Here is a 25,347-nt window from a genome sequence, read left to right on the forward strand (position 1 = left end):
TCTGTACTGCCCCAGGAGTGAGAGCAGATAGACAAGATGCAGTCTTATGAGGAAGTAGTCTGGTTCTTCCAGAAGCTGACATCGTGCCCTGACGCGTGGGTCAGGCACGTCTTGGCTGATCTGAAAAGCTTTCTATCCCTGATCAATTGTATCAATTGTGGCTTACAAACAAAGCACACTGCCACACTATCGCTGCATTGGGCATTGGGCCAGCATTCTGCACTAAGTTGGGGGCTTAGGCTGGGAATGGGAGAGGTGGAGAGAAGATTCCTCTCATTCATGGCTCATCGGTGCCCCTGAAACTTTGAACCCCTGGGCAGGCTGGGACATGGGGGAAGAATGAGGCGTTGCCTGGTGGCAGAAGTGTTTGGGTCTGAGTCTTGAGCCCCAGTGAGGAGCAGGGTGAGGAGGTGCAGCCAGTACTGGGAACTGGGTGAGCAGCCCAGTGGGAGGCTGGACGCTAGAGACGGAGTGGCTCCAGGACCATGAGTGTCCGCATTCTTGCAGGATGGAAGAGCCTCTAATCAGAGTGCTTGGGCATGGGCAGCTGCAGGAGAGTGGCCAGGCAGCACAGCAGGGTGCTTGGTCTGGTGATTATTGGGGTCAAAGTACTGAGAATCATGGCCTCAAAGGATGATTCAAAACAGTCCCCAACACCTCCAGAAAAAATAAGAGGTGAATTTTTCTCTGAAGAATTCACTTTCTTATTTGCACCATATCTGATGTCTTCTTTACCCACCTCCCAGTTGTTCTAAAATCTACCTGGATTTCTGAACTACTGGATTTCATTGCTTTTAGAATCTGAATTTGTGAAGGCTTGATTCAAGTGTCTTTCAGAGCTCAAAGTCCCTTCTCTGGCTCCCAGCAGTGACGGCAGAGCTCAGAGCACAGGTTGCAAGCAGGTATCATGGAGGGCTTGGTCAGCAGGAGCCACTCTATAAGTGGCCAGGGGAGAGGGCTGCTGCCTGCTGACCACAGCTACCCAGGATGGCAGACCCATTCCACATCCAGTCCCTGCAGCCTTTCTCTCCTCTGGTCTGTAATGGCGAGAGGGGCCTGCCCAACAGGCAGGGGCTATGGATGGACTTGGTGGTCCCAATATGCACTATCTTAAATGGCTTCCAAAGGCCCATGTGTTCAAGGCTTAGTCCCAGCTTGGTGCTCTAACAGATGGTGATGGTGGACATTCTGGTCATCAGGTGTGCCCTGGAGGGGGTGGAGGCCCTGGCCCCTTTCTGCTTTCCTGACTCTTCCTGCTCCTGCTGTGCTGCTCCCATCCCCCAACAGAAACCTAAAAGCAATGGGTCCACTTGGTCATGGAGTAGCACCTCTGAAACTGTGAGCCAAAATAAAACCTTTCCTCTTTATAAGCTGATGATCTCAAATTTGTTACAGTAATGGAAAGCTAACACATATCTAAGCTGCGAGACCCTGGAATCCAGGATTGAATCCCAGCCTGGATCCACTGGAGTTGGAAGTCACTGGAGGAGTTGAGAAGGGGTGTCCTACAATGAAGCCCCGCTTGCTGCACACTGCAGGGAAGAGAACTTGGAGGCAGCTTCTTATGTTCCAGGGCTCTATGGTGTAGAGAGGGCCTGGAATGTGCCAGATGGATATCAGGTGGGGAGGCTTGCTCACAGCAGTGGCCAGGGGAGGAGGTGATGGTTGGACCAGACATCTGGTTCAACCCTCTTGGCCTCATTTTGATTTGGGTCACCTTTTTAGTAGTCTCTTACTGTCACCTAACTTGGGCAGGGGCTGTTTGTGGGCCAGCACTGTGCTTGGAAATACAGTGTTCACACGTGCCATTGGCCATGGAGAATCTTAGTGCAAGGAGAGGTCCAACACTATGTTCTTTTGGATCTGAGCTCTGGACAAGGCAGCTGCCAGCCAGTCTTCCTGCGACACAGGAGGAAAGGGGAGAAATGTTCTGCCGGGTCCCGAGTTCTGCAGATAGCAGGTGACAGGGGTCTTGTGTGGCGCTCTCCGAGGGAGCAGGCCAGGAAGGAGGTGGTTTGAGAACAGGTATCAGGGAGGAAGAGGAGCAGTGCTGGGTATCTTGGAAGTCTGTGCCAGGAGAATGCCAACGGCCGCCCAGTCAAGTGGCAGAGGCTTTGCATTGTTCCCCGGAGAGTGCTGAGGGGATTTTGAGTCAGTAAAGGAAGGGGGAACTGGGGCTTTGGAAGGCACTTTGGTTTAAAACCAGCAAGGAGCAGGATGACAATTTCTGAAATACTGTCTGACTTAAACCCATGCCTGCTAGGCCAGTCCCTCTCTCCTGTACCCTGTCCAACAAGAGGCTGAAGTCAGAGGACATCAGAAAGAAGTCCAGCTAGGCATGAGAGGAGAGAGAAGCCTGTCCCTGCAGTCCTGGGGTACAGTGGAGTGAAGGCAGGCACAGGGGGCAGACTTTGCCCTGAACTCTCTTGTCCTGGGCAGGGAAGAGGGGAGAGAAGTGGAAGGGACCATGTGGCAGGGGCTTTGCTGGTATCCCAACTGAGGGGACAGCCCTGCAGGGCAATTCTGTCTCTAGCCAGGACAGGCCGAGGGGGGACTCAGTGTGAGAAAGCAGTAGCCACAGGGGCCTGCAGATGGCGGGGCAGGGGACTCCGTGAGAAGCTGAGGTGCAGGTGGGAGGGCACATTCTGTGGGCTGGGCTCCTGGAGGCAGGAAACCCCTGGGATCCAGGACCCAGGAGGGGCTGCAGAAGGGCTCCTGGCCTGACCACTCAGAGATGTCAAGCCCTGGGGCCCGTGCAGGGCTGTCCGGGTGTTCAGCAGCAGCTTGTCCAGAGGCATGCTGGGGTGGATTGGCCAGGGTTCCCGTGATAATTTTTTAGAAAAGAGCTGGCTATGGTAGGCATGGGGGACACATATTCAGCTGGGAAAAACAGACAGCTGTCCTGCTGTTCCAGCATGTGTGTGTCCCCAAATGCAGATGTTAAAACTTAGGCCCCCTCAGCAAGAGCTTGGGGGGGGGCAGGTGCCTTTGGGAGGTGACCAGGTTGGGAGGGCAGGGTCCTTTTAGGTGGAACTAGTGTCCTCATAAAAGGCCAAGAGACATCCTCCCTTCTACCATGTGACTCACTGAGAAGGTGCCCACTATCACTCGGGAGGACCTTCTGCAGAGACTGACAGACTGCTGACAGACTTAGTTTTGGCCTTCCCACCTCGAGAGCTAGAAGAGCTACTTTCTGTCATTAATAAACCCTCTGTTATGTGGTCTTTTGTTTCCGAATGCACATAGACTGAGACAGGGACCTGGTCTGGGGGCAGAGGAGGCTGGATGGACCCCAGATGACGGATCTGGTTTAAGCTGCAGGATCTCGAGCTGTGATTTCCCTGGCAACCTTGAACTTCTGCCCCAGGGTGCTCCCTTGTACACTCACTAATTCCCTTTTAAGGAGACAGTTACAGGACTGTCCCGGACTGAAAGTTCACAGACCAGCTATGTTTGGCTGGACAGATGTGAGTGACCGTTAGCCAGGGGCAGGGACAGTCAGGTGCTCCTTAGCCCCTCCTTCCTACAGGACACTCATGCAGCCATCTCGGGGCCCAGACCTGGCTCTGTTTCCCTGTAGGGCTTTCAGCAAAGCACCAGGCCTAAGCAAGAAGCAGTGTGGGCAACTTTCTGTTGTTCACATGTGTTTGGGACGCTGGCTCTATCCCAGGTTCCCTATCAGGTCTCAGGGAGGGCTTCTGGTAGACAGATGGCCTACTACTCGCAGTAGGCCCTGGCTGGGGGCAGCGAGGTCCAGGAGAAATGCAGCGTGAGCCATGAAGGCCAGGCTAAGCCGCCCTTGTGGCGGGGCTCGCGGTTCAGGCCATGCCTTGGGAAAACGCCAGAGTCTAACATAAGATTTTATAAAAGGATTTGCTTAGAGAAAATGGGAATGAATAACCCTTTGAACATTGAATGAAGCGGCCTCCAGACTTCTGTTTTTTTTTATGTTAATGAATTGTGTCTATGTAAATACTTAGTGTGAAACCATTAACCTGCCGGCTCCAGCCTTCTGCTGTTGTTGAATATGTACCTGCTCATTAGCCTCGGACTGGCATTACCCCCACACACTCTGCAAACACTGTTCTGTGATTCCGAAGGAATGCTAAGGCATGTGGCAGAAAATTAAATTGAAAACTGCTTGAGTCACTTTTACTATAATTTGGGAAAGAAGCATCTTTGTAAAATGAAACTAGTTTTTGGACAACCTTTTTTTTTTTTTTTAAATTAAAAAAAACTACAGTCATCCCCTCTTCTCTATAGGAGATGTCTTACAAGACCCCGCAGTGCATGCCAATATATATATTGTATGTTTCCTCCTATACATACATACCTATGACAGGGTTTAATTTAGAAATTAAACACAAAGAAATTAATAACAATAACCAATATGTAATACAAAAATTATAATAGAATTGCCAGTATCACTGATCTTTACTTGGGGGGCCAATGTTAAGTAAAAAAAGGTTTATTGGACACATGCAAGAATTGCCATACCCTGACGATCAATCTGATAACTGAGATGGCTAGAGTGACTAAAGGCTTGTAGGGTATACAGTGTGGATACCCTGGACACACAGATGATCAGCATCCTGGGTGAGGCAAGTCAAGACTTCATTAGGTGCAATTTGAAACTTATGAATGATTTCCATAATTTTCCCCTTAATATTTTCAACTCCTGGTTGACCAGGGTATAACTAAAACTGCAGAAAGCAAAACTGTGCATAAGGGAGACCCCTATAAGGATAAATTTCTAGTAAAAGTTCACTGTTAGTCAGCCATGTTTGCTTCGGGTAAGTCAGGCATGAACCTTTCATTGAGCAGATCCACCGTTAGGGGTATGAAGTCAGTGTAACTCTTAAGAGGAAAGTTAAGTAACTTGTTTTGGCTATGAGTATTATGGGGAAAATGTTCATATTTGGGTGTTATCTATTACATTTACAATTGTAAAGTAAGTTAAAGTGGAGATCTGATTTGAGGAACCCTTGGAAAGACAAAGCCGGCCAGACCACCCTGAGTGACCTCAGCCCTGCTGGATTTGCAAACATAAGGAACATTTAATGTGAGCTTTTTCTTGTGAACGCCCATGTCAAGCAAGAGTGGAACTTAAGCCCAGCCACTCAGAAGCAGCCGGCCAGTGCACGCCGGTGGCCAAGCAGGTGCTCTCCATCTGCCAGTCCTATGAACACCTTTATCTTGGTGCCCTCTGCGGGGCTCACGATCCACTTCTGGTTGGGTGCTGCCCAATTTGTGGACTGTTTCCTCAAGCTCTTTAAATTTCTACTGTGCCTCAGTTTACTTTTAGTATGAATTTTTGTAGATTCTAACTTTTAGAAAGGTTGGTCAAATCTCATAATTTGATTGGCATTTCCCTAACGACTTAAAGCATCTTGGCACAGACTTATTTGCCATTTGTACCTTTCTTTGGTGAAGTATCTGTTCAGATTTTCTGTCATTTTAAAGAATTGTTTTCATATTTTATATCATTGAATTTTGCGAGTACTTCGCATGTTGTGGATGCAAAACCCTCATCAGATGATTTATAAACATAAATTCCAATGCTGAGTAGTACTCCAGTGCATGATGTCCCACGGTTTGTGACAATTTGCCACTCATCCATTGATGCTCAAAACATCCCTTTTGTTCTTGAGGTGATGTTTTTTTACTAGAGGCATTCATTTTTCTTTCTTGAGGTTAACTTTGGAATTATCCAGTGATTCTTGGTCACAATTCATGAGAAAAGGTGAGCAGGGGGACCACGTGACCCTAAGCTTCCCTGAAGTGTGAGGCAGAAGGTAACCAGACATTATGGAGCATGGTCCTTGAAGACCAGCGTAGAGACTATTTCTCCCCGGGATGCCAACCTCTAGTCCTTGCTGGAAAGACCTGCTGGCCCCTGCCCTCCTTGCTCTCTCCTGGGAATGAGGTTATAGCTAATTTCTGGGCTTCATATGTTTTCAACCCCAGAGATGCAAAGGCCCCAGCTACTGTTTTCCAACCCGTAGGAAAGAACTGAGAGCACTCAGTGGAGAGGGTTTGGATGTTCCCTTACTCATCTGCTCCTGGCGGGCAGCAGGCGGAATCAATGGAGGGCCACCCTGAGCCTCCAACAGGGAGGATATATGGGCTGGGGTACCTGCCCACTCTGCAGGTGGAGTTTTCCAGATGTTTTATGAGTACATTCCTTTACCACCAAGTCCACTCTGCTGTTATTAAGTCACCTTTATAATCCTCACCTGAAGATTGGAGATAAAGGGAGTGGCCAGCTCCCCTCTCCGTTTCCTCTCTTCCTGCATTCTTTAGGGGTCTGGAAAGAGCAGCTTTCCCAGGCACTGACTAGTGTTCACCCCAACGACCTGTTCTTTGTGGGAAGCAGGAACTGACACCCGACAGGCCTGTGTTCTGAGATGCCATTTCCCTCCCGTCCCTGTCAGCCCAGGTAGGACCTCCCATGCTAGCAGGCCCACAGCCTCCCTGGTCCTCTGCCCAGCTCTGTCAGTCCCCAGCCCACCTGTGCTGGGGCTCAATGGCAGGGGGCACTCTCTTTCTCTTTAAGGACTGTCTCCCTGCTCTTTAATTCTTTTTTTTTTAAAATAATTAAATCAGGAACATATCATTGGCATTTTTAATATGTATTTTTCTAGTTGTCCATAGACCTTTATTTTATTTATTCATTTATTTATATGTGGTGCTGAGAATTGAACCCTGTGCCTCACACATGCCAGGCAAGTGCTCTACCACTGAGCCACAACCCCTCTTTAAATCTTTTGTAGTGATTTTAACAGGGGTCAGATGAGGAGAGGGGAGTAAGAGCATATACTGAGTTCATCATATTGAACTGGAAGCTCTCAAGGGTACCTCTAAAAATATAAGAGCCAGTACTATGAGGTTTGTTTTTTTAAAGGAAGTCTCCTTTCCAAATAATTATTAGATAGTAAACAAAAGGAGTTTCAAACAATTAAAAAAAAAAGAAAACAAGATAAAAGAATAGTGATTAGTCAAAGAATTTGAGCTAACTTATTAAATTGCAAAGTTCATTTATTATTTTATTAGAGACAACGAAAACAAAAGACATTTAAAAACTTCCAAGACAAGCAAGGAAATATCAGATGAATACCAGCTGAATTTGCCTATCAAAAAAAGAAGTATGGCAATATTCTTATCAATGTAGAATTCAAGCCATGATACATTGAACAGGAAGATGATTTTGAGTTGATAACAGTTATAATGTATCAGGTAGGAAGTTTTGCAAAGCAACAGCTTCAAATCATAAAACAGAAAGCATTAGAAATGCAAGGAAAATCAGATGTGGAGGAAAAATAAGACTGTAGAGAATTTTAAAAAATATGTCTGGATTAATAAACAAGAACAAACAGTACACACTTAAGTGGGTTGTGTCATTGTTATAAAATGTGACTACTTTTTTTTTTTTTTAAATAGTAAATGCTGTATTTTTACTATCCTCACCCTCGAACCTAAATTATGCCATGGCATAGATAAGTCACAGTCAGGGCTGATTCCTAATTTGGCAAAAGAGTATAATTAATATGAATAGTCTTAATACAGAAAAATCAGCATTTATTAGGATCTTATGGTATGTCAGGCATTAGTCTAAGGACATTAAACATTAAAACTATTCAGAGGTTTTAATTTTTTCATTACATAAAGAAATTGACATTGGAGAAGTGAATTCTCCTAGATCACCAATTTGGTAGTTAGTTGAGCCCACATTTGAAAATAGGCCCAATAAAATGTGACTATTCTTTAAGGAATAAAGGAAAATTCAAAACCCACAAAGAAGAATATTTACAGAAAATAATCTCTACTCCATTTGCACATGAGAAAACAAAGAACAAAAAAAAACCTAAATAAAATCCCCCGATGGGTAAAAGGTAAAAAAAAATAATAATAATAGTTCTGAAGTTATTATCCTGAGAAAACTTATGGCTCAAAGAAAATTTAACAAGTAAAACTGGACATTACTTAGGGCAAGAACTATAAGCACATTATTGAACTTTAGGAAATACAGTATTACTTATAAGAAATACACAGTCTCAAAACAAACAAAAAAAATGTGATTCCTAAGAAAAACAAATACAAACCTCAAAACCAGAACAAATGCAGTACCCCTTCAGAGCAGTTCTGGGTGGAACAGAAGCACCCATCCCAAATTAGGACCGTGATGAAGAGAAAGCAGAAACTGAAAAAAATAAGACATGCAGAGGCAATTGCCTTAATATGGTTAGCCTAGACTAAAAGAACAGGGCAACTCTGAAAATCGAAAGAGAAAATAATCCGCTAGATTAGACGACAAAATAGACACGCTCCAGTTTTCCATTGCCCTCATCCACATTTCTGGTCTGCATGGAGGGCGTCTGAAAATCTTGAAAGAAATAATCATTTTTTATTAAAAAAAAAAAAAAAAAAAGAAAAAGAGGCAAAGAGGGCTGAGGATATAGCTCAGTTGGTAAAGAGCTTGCCTCACATGCACAAGGCCCTGGGTTGGGTCCCCAGCACCACACACACACACACACACACACACACAGGGCAAAGACAAGACACCAATGGTTAAAGTAGAAACAAGATTTTATAATCATCCTAAAATAAGAATGCTCAAAACAATAATCTCAAAAAAGACACTCCTGGTGAAATCACATAAGAATCTTGACAATCCATCTAATATTCAATATTGTTCTCCAAGTTTTCATCAGCAGAAGCAAATGACAGGGAAACTAACAGTTTCAGATGTTGCAAAACATGATCAATATATCTGTGAATGATTATGATGGCAACACTGGAAATCCTGAGAAATAGAAAAATGAAAGGAAAAATGGACTATATAATTTCAGTAGCAGAGCTAACAAATATATTAGCTTTAGTTTATCCTAAAAAAAAAAAAAAGTACCACTGATCAAATCTCATTCACAGGAAACAAAATCAAATGTGTAACAATAAAACCTTAACAAAAATGCACCAGGACGTGCTTTTGTTGAATGATGCCGTTCCACAGCCCTGGGCACGAAGCTCAGCGGCGGAGAGGGAAGGCCCACCTGGCACCAGGAAACAGAGGCGGCAGATTTCAGGGCTGAAACCAACGCGATCCTCCAGACTAACGACGAAGTCTACCACACACAACTGGACTTTACTCATCTCCTTAATGATGCAAGCTGCAATTTTAGGAAAAAGCGGGCAGTGACATGTAAGACAGGACAGGATTTCTTCCTGAGTTAATCATTCACCTACTGGGTCTGGGGAGCGGGGCGGCAGCATCCAGCCCGTAGCTAACCTAGACTTTTGCACCCACAAGTCATTCAATAAAAGAGACATCCCTGTGCCTACCTGTCAACCCAACTACTCAGAAGGCCAAGAAAGGAGGACTGCAAGCTCCAGGCCGCCTGGGTGCCTTCGCAAGCTCCCTTCTCCAAGTAAAAAGCAGAAAGGGCCGGGCACGTAGCTCAGGGTAGATCACCTCTGGATCCGGTACCCAGGGGGCGGGGAAGCTCCAACCGAGTAAACCTAACAGCGAGCCCCTCTGGGTCTCAGCCAAGCACCTTCGCCCACCAGGTGCACCTCACGGACACACCCGCCCACACCTGCCGGGACCAATGAAGACTAGCTCACATTCCAGTGTTCCTGAGGATATCCAGAATATTTATTGCTTTAGGATTTCACGCAATTATTGGGACAGAAAAAGGGCAAAGTTTAACAACGAAATCCCCCTGCAAAAACACTGCTTTTGTTACAGTGAAACAGCCACACCATATAGTTTTCTGTCGATTCTAGAACACGAGGGACTACCACCCACCGCGCAGAGGAAGCGCTTTCTGTGGGGATGCCGAGAAGGGAGCGCAGCGCTGAAGGCCAGCTGAGCCGACCAGCACCAGCCACCGGGCAAAAGAGCCTCATCAGCACCACATCCTCCAGTCGCACTGGCCTCTGCGTCAGTGAGGCTGAAGCATCCAGCGGGAGGGACCTTCCTGCCGTGTTCATGGATTATCACAGTCGCGTCAAAATCTGTACTTAGGCAGTTGACACCTCTAACTTAAATCGTTTCAAGATTTTGTTGTTACATTAAGAGATGCAAGGAAAAAAGGGCCTTAGAAAATTCCAGTTCTTTCCAGACTAAAGGAAGAAAAGAGCCATGCAGCACGCTGGAGGCACCGGGGCAGTGTGCAAGGCTGCCCCCCGCCCACTTTCGCCTCCATTTGCTCTTGTGCTGCAGCCCCTGAACCGCCCTGCGCTGCTGTAGCTGGGCTGGAACAAGTGCCAGATGCCAGGGCGCAGCCTTAGTGGCCTAGCTCCCTGCTGTCCTCGAACCGCTGCTGTCCCCACCGGCGGGCCTCTCGGGTCTAAGTGTGCAGACAGCATTTCCCCTTGGAGAGGGGCTGGGGAGGGTCAGTCCACACTGCCCCCGACCTTGAACCCATCAACATAGGGAGCTGCAGAAGGGACAGTGAAACCTGCTGCTCCTGAGAAGCCATCAAAGTCAGCTGCACATTCTGGCCTTACACACATTAAGCCCAAAGAGGGAAAGCAGTGACTGAGCAGTTATCAGCAGTAGTTCAGAAGTCCTGAGCTGGAACGCAGCCCGATCCTTCAACTTGGATTTCAGTTTGATTAGCTTATAATTAGGCAGATCACAAGGGTATGAGGAAAAAAACCAGCATATCTTAAAAACAACAAAAAAGCAGGGAAATTAAAGAGATGCTCATTTATAAGGTCCCCAGAAAAACATCACTGAGAACTTCCAGTTGAAGATGATTTCATTGACAACATATTCAAAGCAAAAATGGGATTATAATTTTTCTGAACTTTGGATAATCTTCAAACTTCTCGAGATACCACCTAAAATAAGAAAAAAGAAAAGGAACATCATTTGGTCCCTTAAACGTTTCACAACTAGTAAAAGCAATATCTTTCATTATTAAGAAATATTGAGACTTAAAAAATCATAATAAGGACCTTGGCATTTCAAATACAGTTTAGTTTTATCAGTATCATGAAAAATTACACATATCTGAAGTGGTCCAGAGGTGACTTGTGCAATTAATCTTTCCACTGGGAAGGAACTGACCAGCATACCGGTACTGCCTGTCTGCTCCCAGGACAGTGCATGGACTTGGGGCAGATGCACGGTTGTCCTTTCAGGTGACCTTGACACCAGGTCTAACGAGAGGGTAGCCAGCCAGTGCCAGGTTCTTGGGCAGCTCTTAGGAAGGACTCAGGATAAACTGGGAAAAGGGAATTGGTGTGGTCTGTAACTAACCCTGTGCTCAAAACAAACAATATTTCAAGTTTTGATATAAATTTTATCAACACAGGCATACTCATTCATTTGGAAGTAAAAGCCAGTTGGGAAGGCTAGCAAATAAACAGATGGAATAAGGATTAAACATGATGTAAGGCTGGATGTGGTGATGTGTGCTCATAGTCCCAGGATTCAGAGTTTGAAGAAGAGGATCCCTGAGCACAGGAGTCTGAGCCCAGCCTGGCAACAGCAAGACCCTCATCTAAAAAAAATATGTTTTTTTTCCCCGTCAAAATAGAGACATTATCAGAGAAAGGAGTTCCCATATGCAGCCAAAATCATGATGGTGTTGCTAGGTTGCAGAGTTGCAGGGAGGTGTCCGTCAGCAGGGAAAGGAAAAGGAAAACAGGAACACTCAAGGGAGAAAGGAGGGTGGGTCCTCTGGTGGACGGGTGAGGCACCTCTCGTGACCTCCAGTTCACAGAGGGTCCGGGAAGTTTCCAGACAGCTCCGCCCAAGCCCACCTCTTGACTTCTGACTGACAGCTGGACTGCCCCTGGTGTCCCCAGTCCCCACTGCAGTTTCACTCACAATGGGCAGATTTTAGTGTCACAATGGCATGCTAAAGATCCAAGACCACTCTGGGGCACCTTGGCCCTGCTGATGGGTTCTAACTGGAACTTGCTTCATAGATTTTTGTGGCTGAGGGGCTGTGCTTGAGTCCTGGAATCTGGTCTGTGGAAAGGTCACAAAAGTCCCCCTCCAGGGTAACCGTGCTCTTCTCATCATCAGCGAGGAGTCTCTAGGGCCCTTGTGTCTCCCGCACAGAAGGCTATTTGCTGAGGAATGTGGCTTATCCCACTGGAGCCAGGCAGGGCCAGAGGGGTCTCAGGCAAGTTCCCCTCAAAATCAGCAAGTGGGGTCAGCTCAGTAGGCCTGGGCCAAAGAACCACCCCCAACCTCACATTCCCCCACACAGGTCTCTCTGCCACCTATTAATGGGAAGCATTTAGCTTTTTGTTAATGTGGCAGAAACACATGAAGACAATGGCCTGAAATGACCCAGCAGAATCCTGCCAGTTTACACAAATTGAACCCTGTAACCCACAAAGATAGACTTCAACATGTCCGACTGCCACATTTACTTTCCCATGCTGGTCCATGTATCCAAAAGGCACAAGATAAGAACAATTCCGAGACGTTGGTCAGTCCCCAATAGAACAAGTGTCACCTCCTTGGCAGGAGGCCCAGTGACAACAGCCTTTCCAGCTGTATAGGTCAGTGATGACCTTGATGATGACCCTGGATGATGAGGTGTCCGCTTTTCAATGAGGCCGTGAATAACAAAGTGGCAAATATGAGGAAGCACATCCCGGACAACGCACCTGTCATTGACTGAAGGCCCCAACAGGTCTGCAGGGGTCCAGCCATTCACCACGTTCCTAAGAGCCGCACCATGAGATGCCTGCACAGGGCACTCCCAGAAAAGTTGAGTACGGAAGGTGACACAGTGGCCCTCAAAGGGCAAAGGCAGGGCAAACAGGACAGCATGTGTTACCAGAGACAAACAGCACCAAGTCACCAAGTCACCAACGCCAGCATCCCTGCCCCCAGCTGAAGCTGTGAAGACTGCCTCCCCCATGCTGCCGCAGGCCGGGCTCCTCCAGAGGCCAAAGTGGCCCTGAGAGGTCACAGCAGCTTTGCTGCCAGTCAGCTGGGATGCACTTCACAGAAACCACCAAACAGGAGTAAGACAGGCTTTGTTAGGTGAGGTCACATGTTAAGGCTTATAAAATGTGACCATGTAGAGATTTTTTAAAAGTGACAAAGAGCATGACTTCTTTTTCTTTTTCTTTGCCTAGCATTACCTGGTGACTTACAGGACCCTGAACAGGGCTGACTTTGATCTCTGCCTTGAATTCATTACTTTTAGTCTCAACTAATGTTCCATGGCCTTTGCGTTGAAACCCAAATAGGCCACCTAACCAAGGGATGCCCACCCGCTACATTATTTATTTTTTGTGGGGCTGGGGACTGCTCATTATTTTTGGATTATGCTAAACCTGACATCATTCTTCAAATTATTCTTGAGAGCAGTTCTTGTTTTCATGACTCCCAGTTCAGTGCTCCCAATTTCTCTCCCATGTCTTCCTGGGTGGGCTTAGCTCTGAGGTCACTGAGTGATTAGCAAATGTTTTTCAGGCTTCACAAACCGTGCTTCCTGCATTTGAATCTGATGAAGGGAGGCTGTGGGATTAGGTGAGCCTTTTGTAAATATGTTGTTGTCTGCCCTTGTTTTTTCTAAAGCATCACCCCATCATCCATAGAGTCTCAAAGATGTACTGAATTAGTTTTTTAAAGTGACATTAAATATAACACATAGATTAGCATTTTTTTTTAACTTCAGTAGGGTTATTCGTGGCTGGCCTCAAGTTCAAGCAAAATGACCTGCCTGTACCAAGCCCACCATGTCACAGAAAGCTGCAGATGGTGGCCATCTGCACAGCCCTCTGCTAAGCATAGCTGCTCCAGGCTGGGGAAAGAGATAACCACTTCCTTAGAATTCCTTTAAGTTTCACCCTAAAGTGAGAGTATTTGTCAGCAACCCACCACAGCTGATCCAGTGTTCCTGACCTACAAATTGACTGTCAACACAATATTTATGAATTTAAATACCAGTTGTCATAGTTAAAATTTCACTGTCATCCAATATTGTTTCCAGAACATTACAATAAATATAGTACAAGAAATAGCTCCATGGAGTGCTTTCTTTTGAAATCAATTTGATGGTTTAATTAGTTGAGCTTATTGGATTGTTTTTAAAAGGATAGCTTTTATTTTGTCCTTAGCTAATGAGCCCAACATTTCTGAACATAAAAAACTGATTAAATTTTTAGGATTTTAAAAATGATTTCACACTGATAGGAATTTAAACAGCAAATGAATGACAAAGAGTCCTTTTGCAACATAGGACTCTAAAAAGAACACCTTTGGGTTTTCATTAAAAGAAGTTTTCATCTGGGGAGTGGGATTATTTATTTTCCATTTCTATTGGCTTCATATTCAAATATGGAGAAAGATTCTCCTGCTCCATCTTCCTCTGAAAAAACTTCCTTATGACAGACATGGCAAGCTCTTGTTCAATCTTCCCCTGATCCAATCTTAAAAAGTGTCAGTGTTATTTCATTAGTTTTTATTGTAAGAAACAAACCTTTATTTGCTTTTTCATACCAAATATTGCGAATGTGAAGAACAGCCTGTTCCCCTGGAGGTGATGACGGCCACAAGCGGGGCCCTGGGAGGTCCCTGGCCCTGGGCACCCTAGAGCCGCAGAATGGGCACCAGGCTAGCTGCTCCCTGTCACTGATGTGACCTGGAACCGGCTCTGTTTTGCTCATTTTCTAAGACTTTGCTAGGTGTATTTAGTAACACTGGACCAAGCCTTCCACTGATGAACACAGGCTGTGGGACTAGATGAGTCTTTTGTAAACATGTTGTTGTCTGCCCACATTCTTGATTTTAATCTGTGTTTCCACCTTAGATCTCTGAATCACCTGTTTAGCATTGAACTTGACCATGGATTCCAGCACCACAAGCTCAAAGAAGCTATGAATGTAGTAGAGAAAACAGCTGCGCTGATGAGGAACTGTTCCTCATGCTGAGCCACACAGCAGGCATGGTTCCTGTGGTTGTGCGTGGTTTTATCCGTGGTTAGCTAAAGCAAGGCACACACTGGGACTCCAACCTTAAATTTTTACACTAAGATCAAAGAACAAATGAAAGATGGTATAAGTGTTTTCAGACTTACTGGTGATGATTATTTGCTCTGGCCAGTAAGATACAGAAGGTGAAGAGAGCAAACGCCCCGCCTTGGAGGGACCAGCTGGCCAGCGCGAAGCCACACCACTCCACGGTTTCCCCAAAGTAGTTGGCTCCACTTACATATTCAAATAAGCCTCCTAGACAAAACAGACCAAAATAGTGCATTTACCACAACATAATACCACTCAAACGCTGACTTCAGAGACACTGGTGAATACTGATTCAGAGAATACAAGTTCAACTGTGGAAAAATACAACTTTTAAAGAACATGAAGCAACAAAACACACTCCACATTACACTCCAGTGCTTCACACCGCAGCTTCCACGGTGCACTGCACACCTGCCTCAACGCCCAGCTACGGATCCACACTTACAGTGGGAGACGGCCACACACCAACTGACCAGCTCAGCGTCAGGCTGACCATACCCGGGCAGCACGGGGACACAGCGACCCAGCGTATCAAGGAAGATGTCTCTAGAACTCTTGACTGACAGTGAGGAAACGTTCCCCTTCGGGGAGTTTTTGCTCCTTCACTTATCCAATCTTCACAAACACATGGTCTCCGTCACAGTGGTCCTGCTGTGGGTGCTCAGCAGCCCCTCCCCCTTCACGACCACAAACCCCAGTGTGACAAACAGGAGAACCTGCAGCACAGACAGGGCCAGGGGCCCTGGAGTGTAGATGGGAGGGCAGTCACAGAGACTGGCAGGGAACAGGCTCCCAGAAGGTGAAGGTCCACCCCAGGCTGCAGTGAGGGCTGGGCCAGGATTCACTGGGGACAGGAGCAATTGAGCAAAGGCCCCGAGGCTGCAGAGCAATGGCTGCTCTCCACTCCAGGATGTGAGGGAGGAGGGCAGCAGGCCCAGTGGGGCTGCTGGGGTGGAGGAGGTGGGTGTGGCTGTGGCTGGTGACAATTTCAAGTGCACAGAACTGCTCAAAGATTTCACAGAGAGGCCTGGCTGACCTGCTCCCGACTCTTGCTCACCACTGTCTCCCAGGCTGTGAAGAAAACTGAAATTAGGGCATTTGCAGGAAAATGGATGGAACTAGAGACCATCATGTTAAGCAAAATAAGTCAAACTCAGAAGGCCAAGGGTCGTATGCTTTCTCTCATCTGTGGAAGCTACAGAGGGGAAAGGAAAAGAAAGATGGGTGCAGATGTCATGAAAATCAAGGGAAAATCAGTAGAGGAAAGGGGCTAAGGGGTGGGAGGGAGGGAGGGAGGGAGAGGTGCTGGGGAGTGATATTGCCCAAATTATATGGTTCTACTGTGTGCATGTACGAATATGTAATGTCAAAGCCCATGAAGGTACAACTATAAGCACCAATAAAAATGTGAAAAAAAACTGAAAAATCTGATCACACAGAAACTCCAGTGCTGTGTGGAGCCGTCATCTCTGGGCTCGAAATGACTGAATGTCAGGGCCTAGCCAGGGACAGTCCATTCCTTCGAAAGAGGAATGGGTCTTGCTGAGCTGAGACAGAAAAATGCTTGGACAATTCTTACTCGAGGAAGGCAGTGAGGGCATAAGTTGGTAACATGTGCTCTTTACTTATTTGTAAGCTTGAACAAAAACATATCAAAAAGATCGTGCACCATGATCAAGTAGGATTCATCCCTGGGATGCAAGGCTGGTTCAATATACGGAAATCAATAAATGTTATTCACCACATCAATAGACTTAAAGATAAGAACCATATGATCATCTGGATAGATGCAGAAAAAGCATTCGACAAAGTACAGCATCCCTTTATGTTCAAAACACTAGAAAAACTAGGGATAACAGGAACTTACCTCAACATTGTAAAAGCTATCTATGCTAAGCCTCAGGCTAGCATCATCCTAAATGGAGAAAAACTGAAGGTATTCCCTCTAAAATCTGGAACAAGACAGGGATGTCCTCTCTCACCACTTCTATTCAATTTAGTTCTTGAAATACTAGCCAGAGCAATTAGGTAGACAAAAGAAATTAAAGGCATAAAAATAGGAAAAGAAGAACTTAAATTATCACTATTTGCGGATGATATGATAATATATCTAACAGACCCAAAAGGGTCTACAAAGAAACTGCTAGAGTTAATAAATGAATTCAGCAAAGTGGCAGGATATAAAATCAACACGCATAAATCAAAAGCATTTCTGTATATCAGCGACAAAACTTCTGAAACGGAAATGAGGAAAACCACTCCATTCACAATATCCTCCAAAACAATAAGATACTTGGGAATCAACCTAGCAAAAGAGGTGAAAGATTTATACAATGAAAACTACAGAACACTAAAGAGAGAGACAGAAGAAGATCTTAGAAGATGGAAAAATGTACCCTGTTCATGGATAGGCAGAACTAACATCATCAAAATGGCGATATTACCCAAAGTTCTCTACAGGTTTAATGCAATGCCAATCAAAATCCCAATGGCATTTCTTGTAGAAACAGATAAAGCAATCATGAAATTCATATGGAAGAATAAAAGACCCAGAATAGCAAAAGCAATTCTAAGCAGGAAGTGTGAATCTGGAGGTATAGGGATACCAGATTTCAAACTGTACTACAGAGCAATAGTAACAAAAACAGCATGGTACTGGTACCAAAACAGGCAGGTAGACCAATGGTACAGAATAGAGGACACAGAGACCAATCCACAAAATTACAACTATCTTATATTTGATAAAGGGGCTAAAAGCATGCAATGGAGGAAGGATAGCTTCTTCAACAAATGGTGCTGGGAAAACTGGAAATCCATATGCAACAAAATGAAGCTGAACCCCTTTCTCTCGCTGTGCACAAAAGTTAACTCAAAATGGATCAAACACCTTGATATCAAATCAGAGACTCTGCACCTGATAGAAGAAAAAGTTGGCTCCGATCTACATATTGTGGGGTCGGACTCCAAATTCCTTAATATGACGCCCATAGCCCAAGAGTTAATAACAAGAATAAACAAATGGGACTTACTTAAAACTAAAAAGTTTTTTTCTCAGCAAGAGAAACAATAAGAGAGGTAAATAGAGAGCCTACATCCTGGGAACAAATTTTTACCCCTTACACTTCAGATAGAGCCCTAATATCCAGAATATACAAAGATCTCAAAAAATTAAACAATAAGATAACAAATAACCCAATCAACAAATGGGCCAAGGACCTGAACAGACACTTCTCAGAGGAGGACATACAATCAATCAACAAGTACATGAAAAAATGCTCACCATCTCTAGCAGTCAGAGAAATGCAAATCAAAACCACCCTAAGATACCATCTCACTCCAGTAAGATTGGCAGCCACTATGAAGTCAAACAACAATAAGTGCTGGCGAGGATATGGGGAAAAGGGTACTCTTGTACATTGCTGGTGGGACTGCAAATTGGTGAGGCCAATTTAGAAAGCAGTATGGAGATTCCTGGGAAAGCTGGGAATGGATCCACCATTTGACCCAGCTATCACCCTTCTCGGACTATTCCCTGAGGATCTTAAAAGAGCATATTATGATCTTAAAAGAGGGATACTGCCACATCAATGATCATAGCAGCACAATTCACAATAGCTAGACTGTGGAACCAACCTAGATGCCCTTCAATAGATGAATGGATAAAAAAATGTGGCATTTATACACAATGGAGTATTACTGTGCACTAAAAAATGACAAAATCATGGAATTTGCAGGGAAATGGATGGCATTAGAGCAGATTATGCTAAGCGAAGCTAGCCAATCCTTAAAAACAAATGCCAGATGTCTTCTTTGATATAAAGAGAGCAACTAAGAACAGAACAGGGAGGAAGAGCATGAGGAAAAGATTAACATTAAACAGAGACGAGTTGGGGGAAAGAAGGGAAATCGTATGGAAAAGGTAGGAGACCCTCAATGTTACACAAAATTACATATAAGAGGTTGTGAGGGGAAAGGGGCGGGGAAACAAGGGAGAGAATTGGTAGATGAGGTAGAGAGATGAGGTAGAGAGGGAAGATGGGAGGGGAGGGGAGGGGGGATAGTAGGGGATAGGAAAGGTAGCAGAATACAACAGTCACTAATATGCCATTATGTAAAAATGTGAGTGTGTAACCGATGTGATTCTGCAATTTGTATTTGGGGTAAAAATGGGAGTTCACAACCCACTTGAGTCAAATGTATGAAAGATGATATGTCATGAGCTTTGTAATGTTTTGAACAACCAATAAAAAAAATCAGAAAAAAAGACACAATTAATAAATGGACAAATGAACTAAAAAATACTTCTTAAAAGAAAAAATAAAATGGCCAACAAGTATACAAAAAAAGTTCAACATCTTTAGCAATAAGGAAATGCAAATCAGAACTATGCTGAAGGGGGTGCTGGGGCTGGGGCTCAGCGGTAGTACACTTGCCTGGCATGTGCAAGGCACTTGGTTTGATTCTCAGCACTGCATATAAATAAATAAGATAAAGGTCTATCAACAATTAAAAATCTATATATTAAAAAACAACTATGCTGAGGGGCTGGTACTATATAGTCCAGTGGCAGAATGGTTAGCATGTGCAAGGCACTGCATTCAATTCTTAGCATCTTATACAAATAAAATAAAAGCATTCTGTCCATCTGTAACTACAAAAAAAAATTTAAACCACACTGAGATTTTCATCTCACTCCAGTTAGAAGGACAGCCAACAAAAATACAAACAATAATAAATGCTGGAGAGGATGTGGAGAAAAAGTATCACTTTTACACTATTGGTGAGATTGTAAATCAGTAAAACCACCATGGAAAACAGTATGAAGTTTTGTCAAAAGACTAGGAATTGAATCACCTTATGACCCAGACATTCCACTCCTCAGTATTTATCCTATAGAATTAAAGTCATCATACTACAGTGATACATGCATACCCATGTTTATAGCAGCACAATTCACAATGGCAAAAAATTTAAAAAAAAATTTAAAAAATTTTAAAAAACCCCATAGCTGGGCATAGTAGCACATGTAATCCCAGCAGTTTGGAAGTCTGAGGCAGGAGGATGGTGAGTTCAAAGCCAGCCTCAGCAATTTAGTGAGGCCCAAAGCAACTCAGCAAGAGTTGTCTCTAGAAAAATATAAAAAATGGCTGGAGATGTGGCTCAGTGGTTGAATGTCCCCTTGGGTTCAATCCCTGGTACCAAAAAAAAAAAACAAAAACAAAAAACAAAAACAAAAACCAAAAACCCATAGATGCCAATCTGCTAAAAGTGTGCCCTTAAGGCACACACAGACGGCTTAAAGACAGCACACTGCAGCTGTCATGCCTACCCCACAACACTTGTCCTCCGCCCTAGTGTAGCCTGTGTGTTCTGACGATGGGACATTTGGGCATCCTACCTGTGCTATGCACTTGCTCTTAACCACTCACCTGTCCACCCTGTACCCTCCCTCCTTTGGCCTTGGCCAATGACACTACCATTAATAGGTCTGGAGAGTGTTTCTGAGAGCAGTTGTAGGTGGCACACCAGCCTGTCAGAGACTGCCACTGTGTCACATGGAGACGCCTCCTGAATTTCCGTGAGCAAAGAGGTGATCAGTTACAAAGCCCTCATTCTAGGAGCTCCCAGAGCCCAGGGGTTCTGTCCCCTGCTCCCTGGCTTTCCCTGGCTTTCCCTGGCACAAGACTTGCCTGCCACACTGTGGCTCTTTCAGAGGTGTACTTGTTTCCTTCATACAGTTTTCTTCAGTTAGTTTTAAACATACGTGTTCCTCCCAACGCTTCAGCTTGTCCATCCTCTAGTAAGCACAGGACAGGTCCCTCTTCCCACCCTCTGCAGCCATCGCGGAACACAGCTCCCATTTCATCCTGTTTCTTCACTTCTATCTTCTAAGTCCTTCCTGTGGTCTCTGGGTTTTGTTTTTGTTATTTTTTTGCTGTTCTGCTTTTCTTCACATGCCTCTTAATTTAAGGATTAGAAATCAAGCATCTTAAAGTGATATCTTCTGTAGGTTTTACGGGTTTCCACTTGCTCTCCCTGCTGACCTGCAGCACCTCCTGCTGTCAGCAGCAGCCCAGTCTCTGCATCTCTGCCTCGTCTGTGCTCAGAGCTGCGGTGGATGCCCAGAAAGTGTGGGCCAGGGATAGAGGCAGCCCAAGGAGGAGGGCTTATTCCTCAATGCAGGAGGGAGGCTGGGCTGTGGGGACTGAGGCGCAGAGGTCATGAGCTTTGCTCTCTGATCAACGGGCATCACCCCTGCAAGTGCTTCATTCACATTTTGTAATCATGTTGGAAACTGTGTTTTCACTATAGAATGTTTGCAAAAGTGGTGTGATTTTAGCTTTCCTGTTCTCCAGGTCTGAATGTGTCTGATTAGAACACGAATTGGCCACTGGAGCAGGAGACAGATGGAGGGGCCAGAGAAGTTTTTGTGGCACCTCTGCAGCTGTACGTGGGCAAGTTCGGGGCTTCTCTGAACCAGGGCACCTCTGGACCTCTCTACAACCAGCCTGGCTGGTCAGGACCCTCCCCTGGGATCCTGCCTTCTCTGGGGATGACCTCTCTCTGACACCAGGTTTCTCAAGTCGGCCACCTGCACGGCTTCTGGCATTTCCAGCATCTTCTCATTCTGACTCAGGGGCTTGTGGCATGTCCCATCTCAGTCTGACACAGAGCACCTCCTCCTGAGTATGTGCACCACTTCTGAACTTGGGATCAAGGGTTCAGCTCGTGGGGTGCAAGGGGAGAAGGGAAGGCACTGGCCAGCGGGCTCTGCCGCCTCCAGGGAAGGGCTCCTCAGAGAGCCACATGCGGGTGCTCTCTGCTCCCAAGCCCAGCACCTAAGACAGGAAGTCTTCTCTCTGCCAGGCTGCACAGGCCGTCAGCAGCCAGCCAGGGACCTGAGAGCTCTTCTCTTCTCTGCCTCCTCTGTAGCAGGACTGCAGTTTCTGGAGGTTGGTCCTGCCGACTCCAGGCTGTCACAGTTTAACGCATGTTTACCTACGTTTTTCCCTTTTCCTTTTAGAACTCTCCTGGTTTCTTTGCACCTGCTCAGCCTTTTTACAGTGGTTTACTCCTTTACTCATTAGTGCTTCCCGCCTTCCTAAAACATCTGAAGCCCTCGCTTTATAATCTGCACACATTAATTCTAAGGTGTGAGTCCTTCAGGCCTTCCAGGCTCTTCCCCGTGTGGTGCTGCAGCCTCTGAGTGCGTCTGCCCCTGGATCTGGGGAAGGTGGTGAGTTTGCTTTTGGAGCCTGAGTTGAAAGCAGGTCCCCTGGGGGTCAGAGGCTTTTGATGGCCACATGTGTGAGTGCACCACTCCCCTAGGACAAAACGGACCTTAATTAAAGGCTTAAGGCTCTCAGACCACTGTAGGGCTGGGGACCTGGACTAGAAGGAAGGCTGCCTGTTGGCCACGCGTTCTCAGAGTTTCTACATGTTGTTTTTTTCATTTTTGGTACTGAAGACCCAACCCAGGGGCACTTTATCACTGAGCTACATTCCCCAGCCCTTTCTGTTTTTTACTTTTATATAGAATGTCACTAAGTGCTTAGGGCCTGGCTAAGTTGCTGAGGCTGGCTTTGAACTTGTGATCCTCCCATCTCAGCCTCCTGACTCATTGAAATCATAGGTGTGCCTCACCGTGACTGGCTGCTCTCACACATTCTGTGGGCTGCTATGTAGATTCTGGCATCCACTTAGGCTTTGTCCTCTCTTGATTACTTTCTTTTTTTCTAATATTACATTGATGCATTTTAAAAGATTTTTTTTTTTTTAAAAAAAAGGTCACACAAAATTCTAAGTCATTTTCAGGGAGAGTGTCTGACAAGGAATCTATTTCTTCATATTGCTGGACACAGAAGCATCAGATGCTCCTGTGAGCTCTAAGTTCTTCCTCACCCTGTCTCCAAACACAGATGTTTCTTTGTACTTAGTAACCATACCCTTGGCCAGAGACACCTCTTCCACTATTCTAATGAAACAGTCAGAAGAGTGACATGCACTGGGCCACTTTCAGCTCACACGCCCTGTGCCCGATTTACCAGAGCAGAGAAACCAAACGGCCGGGCATCACGTAGTGTGACTTCCAAACAGCGTCTCCCTCAGCACTCACCCCTGGGAATCCGGTATCCAGTCTCCCCGGGTTTTCTGAGGTTCCTCAGGATGTGATCTGAGTGGATGTTGATCAGCATGCCCAATAACCACAAGGCAAAACCTACAGAGAAAAACCACAAGATCCTTACCACGAATGAACTGCAAGACTTAAGAACCCCAGGCCACGTGACAGAGCTCAGCAGCCCTTCCGAGGGCCACTGTTAGCATGAGGCACCGCGGTGCTGGTAGTGAGCTCCGCAGGGCTGCCGCCCACTGTGCTGTGAGGGATCTGCTCTCCAACACCGATGACAAGGGTCTAGAAGAATCCTGTTGTCTCAGTTCCACGATTACTTTATTTCTCTGTTGCTTAAACTGAAAGATGACTACTGCTTATGTGAATCCAACACTTAATTCTTTGTATGAAATCTGAGAAAGTTGTGGAGTCAGGATGGAGTCACTTTTGTCAAGTCCTAACAAAAGTGAGTAGTAAGTTGTCAGGAGGTCATGGAGGAGGGAGCCTCACGCATGTGTGCCTGATGAACAAGAACGACCAGACTCAACCACAGCCTCACACCGTGGCCACCCACCTTACACAAAAAGTACTTCAGCAAGGTCGTCTGGCCCCAAACATCTGCTTAAGCGTGGACTGATGCCACCCTTGTTATTGATCCCTGTCCTCAAAGACCACTGTTTCAAAATATCTTCTCAATCCTCCTCATTTTGCCCTGAAGTCTTCCCCCTGCCTTAACCTCCCTGAATGTGCACGTGGTCTACAATGGCACACACATCCCTGTGCAGTGCTATCCCATCTCTAAGTATATGACACTGTTCTTCCGAGAATTTACGATTGCACTTAGGTGACAAATTCTTCAGGTTAACCACTTCTACTGTTCTAGAAAACTTGTTAGAATTTGATTATTATTTACTAGCCCTTAATTGTAACTATCAAGTATAACTAATTATCCATGTAATTTCATGTGAGGCTCCTTACAAAAAATAATTTTGTGAAAATATACATACCAAAGAAGATAACCTAGTTTGTCCCCCACTGACACATTTTTTTTCATTTTCAAATTCTTCTGTTTAGTGGTAGAGAAACTGGTCTACAAACTGATCAGTGTCTCAGTTTGTAGACCAGCCTCAAAGGTGCCTTCAGGTGACCTGATCTGTGTGCAGAGCTACTTTAAATGATCCTTAAATTCTCAGGTCAGGAGGATTCTTCTGCTTTTGTTGTTGGTCCAAAGTACCCAAATAATTCATCATAAAAATGATTCCTACAAGAGTCTTAACTAAGTATTTAAAAACCTGTTTTTCTGTTAAGAAAAGAAATTCCCCTTCCTTTCATTCTTTCCTGCCCATTCTCAGGCCACTGCAGGGTGGGTGGTTGAAGTCACTGCTCGGCCTTTACTAGACAGAGGCCTGGGCCAGCGCTGACCTCTGGCCGTGTCTGCCTTGGAGGAAGGTGGGGAGGCACCGAGTGTATTCCCCACAGATCTCAAAAGCCTGTTCTTTTCTTCTGACTGTTGGTGCAGGAGAAAATAGGTAATCGAGAAGCAGTTAGGTCAGAAGTTCAAAGTGCCATAGGACCATGTGGTGAAGTCCAGCCTTCCATGGAGGCCCCTATCCCTGGGAGTAGAGGATCCTGTAGCTTCTCATCCAAACTTCACCTTCTGGAGGAGGACATGGCCTTCTCCTTGTGCAATTCTCAGGACAATGAGGGCACTGCCTTTGGAATAAATTTTAATTCTTTGAAAAAATAAGACTGAGAAATGTGAAGGTGCTTTGTTGGCAGCAAGGAATTATGTGAGCGTTAGTTTTTATATTATTATAAATTCACACACAGAGAGAAATCAAAATGTCATCAGGTGAAGTGCCACAAGGTAGTCTGAAAATCTGATGGGCTGAGTGAAGGGGTGATGGCACCTGGCCTGTTACCACGTCTAAATGCTCCAGGACATGCTCCATAAGCGCTAGAAAAGCTCCCTTCTATACAAGACCCTGAGACGAAGCATTTCCCCTGCTCTTGCAAAGATTTTTGATTGCTAATGCTTTCTTTTTCACTTTGGCTCAGAATTTATAAAGCTAAAATTAGAAATTGAAAAATTCTAAAATGCATATTAATTCACATTAGTTGGTATACATTTTAAAAATTCAAAACTTCCCAACCCAAAAGTTGGCTTAAGCTAGAATACTCATAAAAGTCTACCTGCACTGTTGGAAGGTAACCCAGTCCGACTGCATCTCATGTGA

General features: G+C 45.3%; 1 protein-coding gene across 10 annotated transcripts in view; it reads right to left on the reverse strand.

Moving 5' to 3' along the window:
- The window catches only part of Srd5a1 (steroid 5 alpha-reductase 1), a 79,241-nt gene that overhangs the window by 30,283 nt on the left and 23,611 nt on the right, over positions 1 to 25,347 (reverse strand). For 8 of the 10 annotated variants that reach the window (XM_078018490.1, XM_078018491.1, XM_078018495.1 and 5 more), the window contains exons 3-4: positions 23,117 to 23,218; positions 15,057 to 15,207 (exon numbers count right to left, since the gene is read on the reverse strand). In XM_078018490.1, coding sequence (XP_077874616.1) covers positions 15,057 to 15,207; positions 23,117 to 23,218 — 253 coding nt within the window. Of the gene's footprint in view, positions 1 to 9,630; positions 10,846 to 15,056; positions 15,208 to 23,116; positions 23,219 to 25,347 lie in introns of those variants that run through there. The other 2 variants (XM_005335185.5, XM_078018496.1) reach the window with 2 other exon arrangements.

This window comes from Ictidomys tridecemlineatus, chromosome 1, assembly GCF_052094955.1.
Source record: "Ictidomys tridecemlineatus isolate mIctTri1 chromosome 1, mIctTri1.hap1, whole genome shotgun sequence".
Classification (NCBI taxonomy): domain Eukaryota; kingdom Metazoa; phylum Chordata; class Mammalia; order Rodentia; family Sciuridae; genus Ictidomys; species Ictidomys tridecemlineatus.